Source organism: Dipodomys ordii, unplaced genomic scaffold, assembly GCF_000151885.1.
Source record: "Dipodomys ordii isolate 6190 unplaced genomic scaffold, Dord_2.0 Scaffold214, whole genome shotgun sequence".
Classification (NCBI taxonomy): domain Eukaryota; kingdom Metazoa; phylum Chordata; class Mammalia; order Rodentia; family Heteromyidae; genus Dipodomys; species Dipodomys ordii.
The window spans coordinates 232,783-250,445 of NW_012267430.1; the positions used below are offsets into that span (position 1 = coordinate 232,783).

General features: G+C 38.9%; 1 long non-coding RNA gene and 1 gene segment (V, D, J or C); both read left to right on the top strand.

The window, feature by feature from the left end:
- Nucleotides 1–14,391, top strand: part of LOC106000267 — a 242,896-nt gene extending 228,505 nt beyond the window's left edge. The window contains 2 exon segments of the V gene segment in view: nt 10,612–10,649; nt 13,873–14,391. Coding sequence covers nt 10,612–10,649; nt 13,873–14,195 — 361 coding nt within the window.
- Nucleotides 5,686–9,991, top strand: LOC106000269. Its single transcript, XR_001175786.1, has 3 exons — nt 5,686–5,911; nt 8,716–8,800; nt 9,907–9,991. It is a non-coding gene; the product is annotated as an uncharacterized LOC106000269 (long non-coding RNA).
- Nucleotides 14,392–17,663: the final 3,272 nt, after the last annotated feature.

Sequence of the window (17,663 nt, forward strand, 5' to 3'; positions counted from 1 at the left end):
AAAATAAAAACCTTTCACAGCATAGAAAAACTGAAACAATATGTCACCACCAAACCAGCACTACCAAAGATACTACACATAGAGAACCAACTAGAACACAATGGAGGCAGAGAAACAGACCCCAAACTAAGAATCAAATAAACATAGGCAGAACCTAGGTGACACAGCCCCTAAGAAGGTGGATAACATAATAGGAACAACCAAACACCTCTCAATCCTAACTCTCAATGGAAGTAACTCTCCAATCAAATGACATAGACTCTCTAGTGGGAGCCAGGCACCAGTGGCTCACGCCGGTAATCCTAGCTACTCAGGAGGCTGAGATCTGAGGATCGCGGTTCAAAGCCAGCCCTGGCAGGAAAAAGTCCGTGAGACTCTTATCTCCAATAAACCACTAGAAAACCGGAAGTGATGCTGTGGCTCAAGCATTAGAGCGCTCACCTTGAGCTGAAGAGTGCAGGGACAGCGCCCAGGCCCAGAGTTCAAGCCCCACAACCGACCCCCCCGCCAAAAAAAGAATCTCTAGTTGGATCAAAAATAGGATCAGTCTATCTACTGTCTTCAAGAGATGCACTTTCCCAACAAAAACAAACATATTCTGAAAGTGAAAGGCCTGAATAAAATCTGCCAAGCAAACGGCCCCCACAAAGAGGCTAGATTAGCAATCCTAATATCAGATAAAATAACCTTCAAAATAAAACTAGTGAGAAGAGATAAAGGGTACTACGTACTAATAAAAGGATCTCTCCTACAGGAGGATATAACAATTCTAAATATCTATTCACCAAATTTATCCAAGAAACACTACTTTCCCTAAAATCACACATATATCCAAAGACATTGATTGTCAGTGACTTTGAGACACCACTTTCCCACTGAATAGAACTCAGCAAAAACTCAACAGAGAAACAGCAGATCTAAACAACTGCATAGACCACCTAGACTTAACAGACCTCTATAGAATATTTGACCTATCAGCAACAGAATACACATTCTTCTCAGCAGTACATGGAGCATTCTCCAAAATAGACCACATTTTTAGGCCACAAAGCAATTCTGTCCAAATACAGAAACATCGAAATTACACCCTGCATTCTCTCAGACCACAAGGGAATAAAATAAGAATTCAGCATCAAAGTCCAACAAAGAAAATCCTGTAACACATGGAAGTTGAACCACCAGTGGTCATGAAAGAGATTAGAAAGGAAATTCAAATTTTCATGATATTTAACAAAAATGGACATACAAACTACCAGCTCCTCTGGCACACAGCAAAGGCAGTACTCAGAGGAAAATTCATAGCTCTGAGTTCTTACATCAACAAATTGGAGAGATCTCAAATCAACAATTTAATGATGCACATGAAGCTACATGAAAAAGAGCAACAGGTCAAACCCCAATCCAATAGATGGAAACAAATAAAATTAAATCAGAATAAATGAATTAGAGTCCAAAAAAATAGAAAGAATCAACAAAACAATGAGTTGGTTCTTTGAAAAAATTAACAAAATTGACAGACCCTTAGCAAATTTATCAGAAAAAGAAGAGAACACACCCAAATAAACAAACTCAAAGATGAGAATGGAAGCATCACATCAACAACCAAGATTCAGAACATTATAAGAGAATACTTCTCAAACCTTTACAGTAGTAAGTTTAAGAATCTGGATGAAAAGGAAAAATTTCTAGCAAATATTGATGTGCCCAAACTAAACCAAAATGAACCCACAGACCTATAGCTACCTAATCTTTGATAAGGGAGCCAGAAAAAATAGAATAGAAGAAAGACAGCCTCTTCAGTAAACGGTGCTGGCAAAATTGGTTAATCACCTTTAGAAAACTAAAGCTAGATCCTTATATATCACCCTGCATCAGAATCAACTCCAAATGGATCAAAGACCTCGAAATCAAAGCAGACAACCTAAAAACATTACAGGAAGGAATAAACTATAGGGCTCCTTGGCACAGGCTGAAATTTTCTTAATAAAGATTCAGAAACACAATAAATCAAAGAAAGGTTGGATGAATGGGATTGTGTGATACTGTAGAGCTTCTGCATGGCAAGGGACATAGCTAGCAAGATCAATAAAAAACCCACGGATTGGGAGAAGATCTTCACTAGCCATCCAACAGACAAGGGCCTCATATCTAAAATATACTTGGAACTCAAAAAATTAAATCCCCCAACAACAAATCCTCAAAGAAACAACTGCTCCATCAACAAGTGGGCTGAAGACTTAAAGAGAGACTTCTCTGAAGAGGAAATAAGAGTGGCCAATAGGCACATGAAGAAATGCTCAACTTCTTTAGCCATGAAAGAAATGTAAATCAAAACAACTTTGAGATTCCACCTCACCCCAGTTAGAATGGCTATAATCAAGAAATCTAATAACAACAGATGCTGGAGGGAATGTGAACAGAAGGGAATCCTACTATACTGTTGGTGGGAGTGTAAACTTGTTCAACCACTCTGGAAAGCAGTATGAAGGTTCCTCAAAAGACTACACATAGAACAGCAATCCCACTTTGGGGCATATAATCAAATGAAGACAAACATGGCCATACTAAAGTTACCAGCACAACTATTTTGTTGCAGTATTATTCACCATAGCTAAGATATGGAATCAACTCAGATGCCCCTCAGTAGATGAGTGGATCAAGAAAATGTGATACACACACACACACACACACACACATACATACACACAATGGAATCCTATGCTCCCATCAGAAAGAATGACACCACCCCATTTGTTAGGAAATGGAAAGACTTGGAAAAAATCATATTAAGTGAAGTGAGCCAGGCCCAAAGAAACATAGGTTGGGGCTGGGAAGGTGGCTCAGTGGTAGAGCACTTGCCTTGCATGCCTGAGGCCCTGAGTTCAATTCCTCAGCACCACATAAGCAAAAAGAAAAAAGCCAGAAGTGGGGCTGTGGCTCAAGTGATAGAGCGCTAGCCTTGAGCTGAAGAGCTGAAGGACAGCGCTCAGGCCCAGAGTTCAGGCCCCACGACCAGACCCCCCCCCCAAAAAAGAAACATAGATTCCATGGTTTCCCTTATTTGCAATAACTAATATATGTCTGGGACAAGCAGAAAAGGTCAAAAGCGATGTACATATGACCATATAAGATGATGTTAAGTGAAATGAACCCCAAGACAGGGACACAGTGGTTTTTTTTTCTTGTTTGCTATTGTTTCTAATGTACTTATAATGTACTATATGATTTTTTTTGTTTCTTTTGCATATTCTTCCCCAACAATATAACCCCTGTTTTCACTGTATTTGATTTCAGTGCCCTAAATCTTGTATATACACTTTTCTAATTTGGGAGGGGAAGGAAAAAAACAAAATGCTTAAATAGGGATAGAGGTTGACCCATTGTAACAATGAGATGTACAAGACACTATGTTGAAAACGAACTTTACAACTTGTGGCGGGGAAAGAGGAGTTGGAGAGGCAGGGAGAGAAGGAATGGTAGGGGGAAAACAAAGAAGGAAGTATCAATGCTTGATAGGAAATGTACTCATTACCTTACTCATGTAACTGTAACTCCTCTGTACACTATTTTTACAATAAAAAATGTATTTAAAAAAAGAATCTCATGGACTTTCCTGACTTGGCTGGCTTCAAACCATGCTCCTAAGATCTCAGCCTCCTGAGTAGCTAAGATTACAGGCATGAGCCACCAGCACCCAGCCACATTAGAACATTTGAGCCAAGCCCCAAACTTCTTATTTTTTGTGTGTTTTGTTTTGTTTTATTGTGTTCTGTTTTGTTAAGGCAGGATCTTGGCTATGTAGTCCAGGCTTGTCTAGAACTATGTATCCCAGGATGGCCACAAATTTGAAATTCTCCTATCTCAGCCTCCTATTTGCGAATTACAGATGTGCACCCCCCATGCTTTCACTGCACAAGGGTAGAAGTCAAGCTCTCCAAGGCCCTGAGGAGAGCAGGCAGAGGTGGAGGAAGGTTCATGGCACATGACTACAATACAGCAATTGCTGTCTAAAACTTTTCTGTCTTAATAAGTTGCTTATTTTCTGGTCTTCTGACTGGAGAAAACCAGATGTCAGAATTGGTTTGGGTTTTTTGTTGTTCGTTTTGTCTGTTTCTACATAACCAATCTCTCCACCATCAAATTTAGGGTATATTTGACCAAAATATTAGATGTTCCCTACAGTGTCATACTTTGTTTTCTAATTTATACTCTATATTTTATGTATAATGTTCCTATTTTATTTTCAGTATTGGGGTTTGAATCAGGGCCCTACTTGCTAAGCATCCTAACTAGTTACACCACACACACACCAGTTTATTTTTGCTTTAGTTATTTTTCAGGTAGGGTCTTACACATTTGTCTGCGACTGACCTCTAACAGATCCTTGTATCTATGGCCTTCCATGTCACTCAGATGCTAGTTCATATTATTATGTTCAATTATTTGTAGAGATGAAATCTTGCTAACTTTTTGCCTGGGTCATCAATCCTCCTGATCTCTGCTTCTGGAAAAGCTGGACTATAGGCAAAGATGGGGGACAAACGCAGGGAGAATGATGGAAGGGAAGACACTGATTTAGAGCATTGTACTTATAAACTGACATGTTGAGTTGAAACTTCTTTGTACAGCTACTTAGAGATAAGATTTTTTTAAGAAGTAAATAAAACAAAAATAAGTAGCTACAATTAAACAAGAAGCCTATGTCACCATTAAGTAGAAAATTCAATGGCCTGAATGCACATTGAAAGTTTGATTCATTAACAATGCCATTCCTTGTCAGGGATTTTAATAAATGTGCATCTAGAATTACTCATATAATAAAAGCAGGAAACATCTTATACTGACTAAACATTCATTATACATAACAAAAGGGCAGGACTCTGTTCCCCAGGAAGATGACTTGGCAGCTGGTGCTCACTGAAACAGGTAAAAATAAGGAAGCATAAGGCAGTCTCCTCCTTCCTCCCAAGGGACTCTGGGGGGAAAGGCACTTTTGTTCCTATTCTATGCTACCCGGTGCCAACTTCTTTTCCCCTAGATTGTTCTCCCTAGCTAACCCCCCATGAGTACTCCCTCAGCATGAGCAGGGATGACCTGGGGAATTCAAGAATTCACACACAGCCCCACCAAACCCTCTGGCCCAACCCCCTCCTCTCCACTGTTCTATCCATAGAGGTCCATCTGCATGTAAGACACATGCCACGTCACATCAACCTAGGGACAAAAGTAGGATGACCACAAGAACCACATACAATATGTGGCAGGCAGATGGAGAAGGCAGGAAGCTTGAGAGATCTGCTCACGGAGCTCAGCTGGTCATTCTTATAAAGAGAGCCAGAAACCACAGCACCTGCTATGTAAATCTCAGAGGCCAAGCCCTGGAGGGGCAATAACCCTTACACAGTTGCTGTTTTCCCTTTCATTAAAGAAAGCCAAGAACTCCTGCAGCCTCACGGCCTACTGGGAACAAAAAAGGCAACCGCAATTTCCGGAATGGGAACAAAAGCCTGGAATAACCTGGAAAAGGGTAAGGAAAAGGCCAAGAAAAAAGAATCCTCCGCCGAAAATCCCGAACAAAAAAGAAGAAAAAAGGAAAAAAACAAAAAAAGAACCCCTTCCCAAAGGAACCCCCTCCCGGCCAAGGGGGCCCAACCCGGGGAACCAAAAAAAGGAACCAACCAAGGCAACTAGAAAAAAGAAAACTGAACCAAGTTAAAAAACAATGGATGTGGACCACAGAATCCCCTTCTGTTCTGGTGGGTACCAACTAAAGGACAGTCTAGATTATGTTATTGTCCATGGATTGCAGCTGAGACAAAGCCAACCAACCACTCTGGACTCTATTATGATTGGTGAACAAGAATAAAATATTGACCCACAGACTTCAAGATATATATCAGATACAAATCAGGTAAGGAAGCCATCATCCCTCAAAGCTTGCAGAAACCAAACTGAGCCATTGTGTTCCTGAACACTAGTGATTTTCTGTGCAATGCTGGCCTGAGAGAAGCTCTCCCAATTAGCCTAATTATGATAAATAAAACACAAAAATGGGGCTTGGAGATGTAGCCCAGCAGTAGACCACTTGCTTCACGTGAGCAAGATTTTCTGTTCTTTGAATTGCTAGATCTGAGGAATATTTATGGTGAAGGTAGTTTATCAATAGTGTTCAATATGATTTATTGGTGTGCATTTACATTTGCTTGCTTCTCCTTCTCTTTCTCCATCTACTTATCCATTTTCCTATTTCTTCCTCCTCCTCTCTGGCCCCCTTCCATTTCTTCCCTCTATAAGCAGTTTCTAATTTGTTCTGAGAGTGCAATTGTGCTAGGAGTCAAATGGGAAGTAGCTACAGTGGTGCAGTGATGAGAACTATTTATTGAATGTTCCCCTCGCCCCTCAAAAAAATCAATTTCCATTACCTCCCACTGTCTTATAGGCACTGCCTTTCTTCAGCAAGCTGATCTTCTCAATGTCAAGTCTAGATTCATAGTTCTGGCAGAGCCTCACACAGATGCTTTGGAGACATCCTTTGCCTCCAAATAATGAACACCATGCATGTTAAAATTTTGAACCACTTCTCACTGAGCCTCATCTTCACCATTCCTGTCAGTTGCCACTGTACTGTATTGTATTCTAAAGCAGGTATTGCTTTTGAACAGCCCTAGGCTTTCACTTTTCATGTTAAATGTCCAAGATACACCCTGACCTGGCTAGCTCATCTCTTCCTTTCCCATAGTCCAGACTCCACCTCTCCATTTGTAAAAGATTCTCTTCTTTACAATACCAGGGAAGTTCTTACCTTTTTTACACTCTTAGTTTAAAGATTATAAGAAAAGGATTGACAAATGGAAAAAATGCTTATATGCATGTCATGTTTAAATTATATTTGTAATATAAATTTTAATATTTGCATATAAATACTGAGAATGCTATCAATGTTAGAATATTCCCTTATTTAATGATACAGCTTTATCATTTCTAAAGACCTAATATGAATGTATCCACATGATTTTTTAAAACCAATAATCTTTTATGATACTTGGGAGACTAAATCAGAGGATTACAGTTCAAATCCAGCACAGGCAAAAAAAAAAAGTCCATGAGACTCCATCTCCAATTAACCAACGAAATGCCAAATTAGAGATTGGAGGTATGGCTCAAGTGGTAGAGTGACAGCCATAGCGTTCAAGCCAAGCAAGAGTGCAAGGTCTGAGCTTAAAGTCCAATACAAACACAGATACCCACACACACACACAAAATCAAATAATATACAGTATACATGCTTACAAACAATATGCAGAAGAGTAGAAGATAAGAGATGTTATTGTGTTTCCTCTGCAATCTCAGAAAATATCTACTGGGTCATTTGTGTAATCTTTAAGAATTATCTTGTGTGTGTGTGTATATACATATACATATATATGCATATACATATACATATATGAATGTATATGTATATATGTATATGCATATGCATATACATATATATGTATATACACATAAGATAACATATATATGTATATGTATGTGTGTATACAGAACTCCATTTAACAAGATTGTGGTATCAGACCAGACAACTCCTGCGACCTGAATTTTCACAAACACTTACCATATGACTAGATAGAAATCAATTTCACTTTATTGGCTGCTTTGTAATACATTGTAAAGCCCTATCAAAAGTAGTTTAGCCAGTCACTGATTGTCCTTTCTTATAATCCTACCTATTTAGGAAGCCAAAATCTGAGGTTCATAGTTTGAAGCCAGCCCAGGCAGGAAAGTCTACAGATTCTTATCTACAATTAACCACCAAATAGCTAAAAGTAAAGCTGTGGCTCAAGAAATAGAGTGCCTTCCTTGAGCAATAAAGCAAAGGGACAATGCCCAGGCCCTGACTTCAAGCCCCAGTACTGGAAAAAATAAAATAGTCATTTGTGAACATTTCAGTATTCATCTTTTAAACACATTTTCAATGCACAATCTTGTATATGCATCGAGGCACATCCCAATTTCTGCCCTTTGCTGTCACAGGCCATTTATTTGACCTCTCTGCACTCAAGATTTCTCACCTCATTTATGAAACAAGGAATCATTTTAATTTTTAATTCTTAGCATCTTGGGGGCAAGATAATGCTTATATGTCTGCCAAGAAATAACTTTCTGTTGGCTACATTCTTCATTAACTATTTTGCACACTTCCTTTCCACTTCTAATTTATCTCTTTTCCTACAACTTGATTGTCTCTTTCTTCATCTTAACTAGCAGACCTGAGTCTTCTAGTAGAGTCTGGTTAACTAGGTAGAATCATGTGATTCTGTTAGCTAACACAACTTGTAAAGCTCCCAATGACAGAATCAAATAATCTACCTCCTTACCTTAGAGTTTACAGTTACAATTTCTCTTGTAAATCTTAGTATTGCCATGGTCGGTATTAACATTTGGTCTATTATAATTTATTGTGTCTGATTAATTACTGATTTTCAGTTCATTTTTATTTGTTCTGCAAATATTTCTTGAACATTGGACAAGTGAAGATGCTGAACTGAAACTCCTGAACACTTTCAAATAAAACAAAATAATTTACAAGCTAAGAAAATAACTTTCAATCTAATTGCTCTTATTTATTAATTGCTCTTATTTGCCCAGAGAGTGACCACCAATAATAGCAATTAATTATTCTGAGCCTAGTAACCTGTCTGCATACTCTGTATTCAGGTCACCTCCTTGGGGATAATCTGAGAGAAATCAGTCACTTGAATTGAATCATGAAAGACAACCTGCTCTTTACATGCTAACCCAGGTGAGCAAAGATGTTCCCAAACAAAATGAATATTTTATAAAAAGCTAGAAGCCACAGTAGAACTGTAAGGAGTTTAAGGTAGTAGCTGCAATGTGTGGAAAGGGAGAGGACTGAAAGATGAATCAGGAAGCAAGACTATAATCAGGACTCAAAACAAAGTCTTCAGTAGCCATCCCTGATACATTACTATGGAGATGCATGGCAGGCTAAGATTCCATGATATCTCCAAAGACAGTACTTGTTTCATTTCAGCGAGATGGACACTCCAAGACCAAGACAACAGACCAAGCCACCAAATAAAGCCTATTTCTCTACTCTATCAAACCACATTTTTGTAAGCAGTCATCTGTAGCTCAATTCCAAAATGCATTTCAAAGATATGAGCCTGGATTTGATATATATTAAATCTACCCTTTTTTTCTGATTCTATGGCTTGAACTCAGGGCCTGAGTGCTGTTTCTGAGCTTTTGTGCTCAGTGTTTGCATTCTACCACTTGATCCACAGCTCCACTTACAGCTCTGTGTGTGTGTGTGTGTGTGTGTGTGTGCGCGCGCGCGCGCACGCGCGCGCGCAGACCGCACGCAACTGAAGAAAAAAGTATCATAGAGTTTCCTATCTAGACTGGCTTCGAACCAAAATCCTCAGATCTCAGCCTCCTGAGTAACTAGGATTACAGGCATGAGCCAACAGCACACAGCTTTTAATCTCCCTTATTAGAATATCATCATAGCAAAGGAGAAGTCTAAACAGAAATTCATTCTTAACTATTGTGAACTGATAGAAGCCAATGAATTCTGTAATTACACCAAACAAAATTTTTCCTTCCAACAGTTCCCCCACCCCAAGAGAAATTGTAATAACATAGCTATTTTTCATTTACATCTTTTTCTTTATAATTTATATTTAGGCTGTTTTTAAATAAATAGATAAGTAGTCCAGATGTGGTAGATTGCTAAAGAAATGGATCATAAAACATATTATCTTCTGAGATTCTAGATCTCACCTAAGAAAGCAAATACTTTGTCAGGGAAGCCCTTGGGCTTCCACACCTGCTTGAAAAGAAGTTAAGCTTTAGCAACTGATTCAAGGCTCTGTTCCTCTTTAGTGAGAAAGGTTTTTGTACAGCAATACAATGGAGAACTATCACTGTGGTGGACGTTCGGCGCAGGGACCAAGCTGGAAATCAAACGTGAGTAAAATCCAAACTCTCCTTCCTTGGTTTTGTGTGTCTCTTGGTCTCTGTGTCTCTGAAGTGATCTATAAACTAACTCTGAGAAACCAGACTCTAGCATCTTCTGAGGCATAGCTAAAGTTGATCTTTGTAAGCAGGCTTGAGAATTGATTGTACATATTCTTTGGAGATCAAGAGTCAGTCATTGGGTAAGAATAAACTTTTCCAAGCAATAGTTTCAAAAATGTATGAGGAAGCATCATAGCATGATCCAGAAAGAGCCTTGCTCAACTCTTAGAAAGGGAAAGTTTTTGTACATGAGGGAAGTTCAGAGACACCACTGTGTGTACACGTTCGGCAGCGGGACCAAGTTGACAATCAAACGTAAGTATCTTTTTCAACTGATTCTTCATTATTTCTATCTCATCATTTGCTTTGTGCTCCCTCTTGATTTTTCTATTAGTTGGGTGTCAGAAATGTTAACAAATTCATTTTCAGACTAGGCAGGTAGGGAAATTGTTGCATAGGAAGCTGGCTGGACCTTTTTAAGCTAAGTCAGAACAACTTTATTAAGGGAAAGGGATGATTACACTTCTAGAAAGGTTTTCGTCAAGGGAGAAATTAAATTGAATCACTGTGATTCACTTTCGGCCAAGGGACCCAATTGGAAATCAAACGTAAGTACATTTTTGCTCAATTATTTGTGGAGTTTGGGCTTCATTTCTAGGATATTTTAGTTAAATGAACCATTCTTAGTGACCCAAAAGTAATTAGAAAAATACCAGAAAGTATTCCACTTAAAATATGAGCAGATAGTTCGATTTGTGAGGAGACAGTCAAAAAAATAATGTTTTCTTGGAATTTGGCTGACTGGCTTTGAGGAAAGGTTTTTGTTGAGGGACAAATGACAAAGTCGTTACTGTGGCTCACGTTCGGTGGAGGGACCAAGTTGGAAATCAAACGTAAGTGCACTTTTCTAATTCTTTTTTCAAATAGAGGTGTAAAATATGGGGAGTTTTCATGTTTGTCTTATAAGCTGAGATCAAGCCCGAAAAGAAAATGTTCAAGTCCAAAATGCACATGAGTAAGAGTGAAAATTTGTTCAGCTCAAGAAAGAGCAAAGAACTTGTCATCTAAATTTTCAGATTTTCACTGCTTAGCAATTGATCTGTTGGTATTTGTAGCAAACAAATTTTGTTGAAGAAAAATAATTAAGCTAATATCTGTTTATCACCTTTGGCAAAGCAACACAATTGGAGCTTAAGTTTTCTCTATTGCCTTCTGAAATTTGTGTCTAATTACCACTGGCATTTTTTAGAAGTATATGTAGGAGTTTTATGGACTGAGTAAATGAGAATATTTCAGATTTATCAAACTCAGCTTCAAAACTGGATTTGGAGATCAAAAGATTGAGTTAAGCCAAGCTGAATGATTAAATATAAATAAATAATGTAGATGAAAAAGACTCAGAACTGTAAAGAACAAAAGTAAATTTTATTGAATTTTGACATATAGGTTGGGCTTTGCTCACTGTATGAAATATAGAAAAGTTGGGAGTTCTATTTTTTGGTCTGTTGCCTCATAAGTTATTTAATAAGATAGCTTTAAAAGTCAATATCATGCACTAAAAGAATCAGAAAGAAGGTAGAAAAGGATATCTGCCTAATAGTAGAAGTGCATTAGTTGATAATCTACAGCAATGGCTCTCCTAGAGTCTAAAATAAGTGATCAACTGTCAAATGAGAGATCTCAATTCTTCCTGAAAATCTTTCCTCAGTTTACGATTTTGGCAAATGACTCCCTTTTCAGTCCAATTTTTACATTATACTTGAAATAATCTCTTATTCTAACATTAAGGAAAGAGTTGTCATCAAAAACTTAGTTTCAGAGAAATTTTTTAAAGGAAGGAAAGGAAATAATTTCATTTTAGATGTCTAAAGATTTATAAGAAAGTAGGAAATGTTTTCTAGTGTGTTCTTTATCTCCTCCAGTCAGTATTTGTCTGTATTTTTATACGCCAAAGGGTCTGTAGTAATCTGGAGAGCTTATGGCTGTGGTTTTCATGATTGAATGACTCGTGTGGCATGCCACCATGTTCATGTGGCCTTTAAGAGCCATATTAGTTGGCTTAACTCAAAGCCTCCCAGCTTTCCTAAAGCTCAGTAATAGGCACAATGCCACTAACAGAAAGAGAATAGTAATGTGATAGGTACTAAAATGGGGAAAACAAGGTGAAAATTGATGTATTAGACATTCTAAAACATAATTCACCTTTATTATATCCCATGACTGAAAATTTTCCATTAGGGTGATGTAAATAACAGAAACCTATTTTGTAGACGGTGATACATTATTATTTTATTGCAGTTATTTGGATAATAAAAGTTCAGTCAAAAAAAGAACTATATACAATTCTTTCAGAGTAAAATCTCTACCAGTGGAAACTAAATTAAATGCCAGCAATTGTCTATTCAGGATTTTTAACAATGAGATAAATTGTGAGAGTTTTAATTTTCAAAATTTTAACTGCTTGGATAGGATATTTTAGTCATACAAAAACTCTTTGAAAAAGTGTCAAGCTCTATTAAAAGCTTAATAAGATATCATGAAATAACAACTACAAGATCTCTTAAATATTCTAAAGCTAGATGGAAAATATAAAGAGATCAAGAATTCACCCAGATAGGAACATTTCCTTGTTGTAGGAAAAAAAATTGTTTTAAACCCTAAAGAGTTCCTTTTCAAATAAATTAATCAAAAAAAATTTCATGGAAGTGGCACTGTGGCTCAAGTGGTAGAGCGCTCACCTTTAGCTGAAGAGCTGAGGGACAACGCTCAAGCCTAGAGTTCAAGCTGATTATTTTGCAGACATTTTATTATTTTGCTACTAAATCTATACAATGATTTGGGGAGGAAAAAATTAATAATGAAGGTTTAAAGAGAAGGCAATATCAACTGTAAAAGTTCAAAATCCAGTGTTGAATTGTTTAGCGAACATTGAAGTTAGCTTTATTTAAACATATATATTTAAACATATATATATATATATATATATATTCCTGATTCTGTTGACTAATTCTCACAAAGATGCTTGGTTTTCATTTTAACTATGGCCTCCCACATGAGGGCTCCTATCTCCTCAGAGGGGATTTCCAGGAGGCCATCTGGCAGCTGTTCAGAAGTGAACCTAGCCAGTTCCTCCCAGGCAGGTGGCCAAGATTTCAGTTAACTCCTTCTAGCCTGGCTAAAAATGGCCCCATGTGGTTACAAACCTTCAAGCCAAGGCCTGAGTCTCACTTGGAGGCCATAGTGAGAACTAGAAGAGAAGAGGTGCTGATTTGGTCCCAAAGGGTAAGGAGGCCAACACCCACCTGGCACAGACACTGGCATGTGCAACCTGGATAAGATGGCTTTGGCCTTGCCACACTAAAGGAAGTCTGGGAGAACTTGATGTCACAGCACTATGAGAGAGGGATGTGGGAAATGAAAGTTCATTTTCCGCTACCCTAGTCTCTTACATTTAGAGTGGCCCAAGATCTGTCCAGATTTCTAAAAAAAGGGGGGGCGTCAGAGAGAGACAAGTGGTATGTTTTCTTAGGCTGAAGCATTGAGCCATTAGAGAGCACAGTTGAAGACAGAAAGGGTAAGATCAGAGAAGCATATTAGAAGGCCTCAAAATGGCTTCAAAGAGGTCAAAACCAGAACTTTCTTAAGGGAGAATCTAGAGTGTAACCCCAAACCACTTTGATTTACACAAGTGCTTCCTGGCTTTTTTGTCCCAATTCTGCAAGATAAGCATGTTCTTTTGTGTGTCTGTCTTTAATGTGACCATCCTCAGCAATGCACTCAAGAAGCTATTCACTGTGACTTAAATCCATCTTCTGTGCTTCCTTCCTTCAGGGGCTGACGCTAAGCCAACTGTCTCCGTCTTCCCACCATCTCAAGAGCAGTTGAATACTGGGAGTGCCTCCGTAGTGTGCTTTGTAGATTCGTTCTACCCCAGTGATATTAACGTGAAGTGGAAAGTTGATGGTACTTCCAAGACAGACGGCATCCTGGAAAGTAAGACGGAGCAGGACAGCAAGGACCTCACCTACAGCCTCAGCAGCACCCTAACAATGACCAGTACAGAGTACGAAAGCCATAATCTCTTTGTCTGTGAGGTCACCCATAAGACTCTGACCTCCCCCATTGTCAAGAGTGTTAAAAAGAATGAGTGTTAGAGCTAGAGGCCTACCAGGCACCCACACCTGCTCCTCAGGTCAAGCCTCGCTTTTCTATAGGCCTTTTCCCACAGGGGATAGGCCCTGTTGCTATCCTCCAACTCCTCTCCCCACCTCATCTCCCCTCCTCCTCCTTAGCTTGAATCATGATGATATTGGGGGGGAAACGATGAATAAAGTGAATCTTTGCACTTGAGATCTTTCTCGTTCCTCATTTATTGGTTGTTATACATTGTTCTTCCAATTATATAGTCTATCTTCTAAGAGATGAAATATTGAGTTGCCATAAAACGTACCACTATTTTTTTAATCTGTCATTCTACTGTCCACTACAAGCCCCCTCCCACCCTCCAACATCCATACAATCTGTTTGCACCTCCGTCCCGAGTCAGAAGGGGAGAGACTTGCTGCCTTGTTATCTCCTTCTCAGCAAGGTGGTAGTTCATACAGCCCCATACCCTTGGATAGAATTCAGACCTACCCTGAGAACTTAGTGAAGGAAGAATAGCAACATGATATGAAATAACAAAACAACTGAACCAGCCTAAATGAAAAAACAATACAGAAATGTCTAAATCCATCTTGGTACTTGGTCTTAATGGAAACTTGGGACTCCATTACATTTTTAAATATGTCTTGATGGGAAACTCCTATGTGCCCAAAGCCAATACTGAGCACTTGCCACAAGGCAACTTATTTCTCACTACACTATGAGGCCAAATAAATTTATTAAAATGTTGGGCAGGCTCTAGAAAGCTGAAAAACATTTATTATCTATAACCAAAAATCCCACTCCTATATGACTATGTCTCTGTCCACCAAAAACTTAAGCAAAAATGTCCAGAGTAGCCTTCTTCTATTAAAGTAAAATATTAGAAATAACCCAAATGTCTACCATTAGTGGACCCAGTTATTGAATTGAGATGAACTACCATTCAATAAAAAGAACTAACAACCATACCAGATGACATAGATAATACCACTAATCATGATGCTAGTAAAAGGAACCAAATACTAAAGAGACATTCTGGATGTTTTCATCCATAAACAGTTGAAACCAGAAAAAAATAAAAATAGAAATTGTGGAAGGAGGGGTTACTGAGGGCAGAGTTCAAGTAGTAGCAAGCATAAAGCCCTGAGTTCAAATCCCAATACTGTCAAAAGACAGAAAGAAGGACTGAAGAAGGAGTTACTCTTGGATGGGGATAGGGAGAGGTAATGCCTGGAGGGAGACAATAAGGAGCATCAGAGAGGTTAAATAATGATCCATTCTTCAACATGGGAGCATGTCACTTTGTGAAAATATCTTGAGTGGCATTAATACTATCTATGCACCCTTCTATATATGTCTTATACTTCAAAAATGTCACATGAAGAAATGTTTATAGGTAAGAAAGGCTGGGAACAATAAGTCAGAGGTCAAGGCCAGATGGTGGTAAGTGGGAACCCAGCATCAAATCTTCCCCTACCTAATTCTGCTTTCTTGAGCACTCTACCATTCTACCTCTCCAGATTCTACTCCATCCATCTAACCAAGAGCATCCATATAAATGGAATGAAACAGGTCTCAGAAAGGGAACAAAAGACAGAAGCAACGTTGTCCAAATATGAGGAACCTGTGTATAAAAGGGCATACTTCTCAGTTCTAAACATGAGCTGTGAATCAAAGAGCCTTCACCCTACCATTCACTGACTGTGTGACCCTGAACAAGTGTCTCTACCTCTGTCGGCTTCATTGTCTCACCTGTAAGATGTAGCTAATGATGGGAGCCACATGAGATTGGAAAAACATGTGAAAATTAAAAGTTATAGCAGGAAGTGGAGATATGGTTCAAGTGATAGAGCACCAACTTTGAGCAAAAAATAATAGCAAACACTGTATAAAAAGCCCATCATACTGCCTGTCTCATATTCAAAGCTAGGTGAAGCTGGCTGTTGAATGAACACATATCAATTATCACTGGTCTGTATCATAATCTCTCTAACTCCAAGCCCCATGAGGTCCATGGTTGTCTTAGGCAGATATGAGGAATGAGACAGGATAGGAGAAAAAGAAAAGCAAGGAAATTAAAGAGGGAAGAAGAAATAAAAAGAGAGGGGAAGGGGAAAAAGTAACTTCTTCATCTGGGAAAAGATGCTCAACCATGCCATGCACTCATCATTTGCAGGGTAAGCATCTTCTCTCTAGGTCAGAAATTGCCTCTTAGCACACTAGCAAGTGCCACCTAGCAAGTGTGAAAAATCAGTCATCCCAAGAGAGAAGAGGCAAGCCATACCCATAGCCCAGAACTGGACACCAATTACTGGACAACAAGAATGCCTAGACATCCTCAAAGCAACATGTGAATCATGTGTAGATCAAAACAAAATAGTAAAAGTTAAAACCTCCTAATAGCAAAATTAGAGTGATAATGAATGTTCATTAGTGACATGAAACTGAGACCATCCAATTAATAATCCACCATCTCTTCCTGCCCCTCTTATTGGCCACCTATAATACTTTGAGTACTTAAAGTAACTTGGAGTCTATGATTTACCATCAGTAAGACAAAGAGCTTCATCCATGACCTCAAGGTCTTTTTCCACCTCTAATGTCTATACATCAGAGTATACTCTGTGGCTTCAAAATCATATTTCCTGAAGTTGGTGCTAGTCATATCTTTGTTCCAACAAGTCCTCAAGCAAGTTACCATTTTGAGTATATTATTTTGGAGAAAAAGAAAATGGAGGTGAGAGTCTGAGGGAAAATGAAGAAAAGGAAATTCTGAGAGGGAGAGGAAAGAAAGGCAAAAGAAGAAGCAAAGGCTGACTAATGGAGCATGATAGATAATGAAAAGGGGAAAGAGGAAGCCAAGATATATGTTTGTTTCATTGTCTTTTTACACTGGGCCTTGGTCAAGGCATTGGCAATCACAAGATTTAACTCTCTTGTTGCTTTCAAGCAACTAGGACTTTTTTGAGTTCATGTGCACATCAAATCTTTTCATCTTCTCATAGCAGGCACCACTCAAGCCATGTACATGTACTGACAGAGGAGAAGGGTTGTTATAAAAGTTAACAATGTGAGGGGCTGGGAAGGTGGCTCAGTGGTAGAGTGCTTGCCTCACATGCATAAGGCCCTAGGTTCGATTCCTCAGCACCACATAAACAGAAAAAGCCAGAAGTTGCGCTGTGGCTCAAGTAGTAGAGCACTTGCCTTGAGCTGAAGAGCTGAGGGACAGCGCCCAGGCCCATGACCGACCAAAAAAAAAAAAAAATCACTGCCAGGTGCTGATGGCTCACGCCTGTAATCCTAGCTACTCAGGAGGCTGAGATCTGAGGATCACTGTTCAAAGCCAGCTTGGGCAAGAAAGCTCATGAGACTCATATCTCCAATTAACCACTCAGAAAACCAGAAGTGGTGCTGTGGCTCAAGTGGTAGAGCGCTCACCTTGAGCTGAAGAACTGAGGGACAGCGCCCAGGCCCAG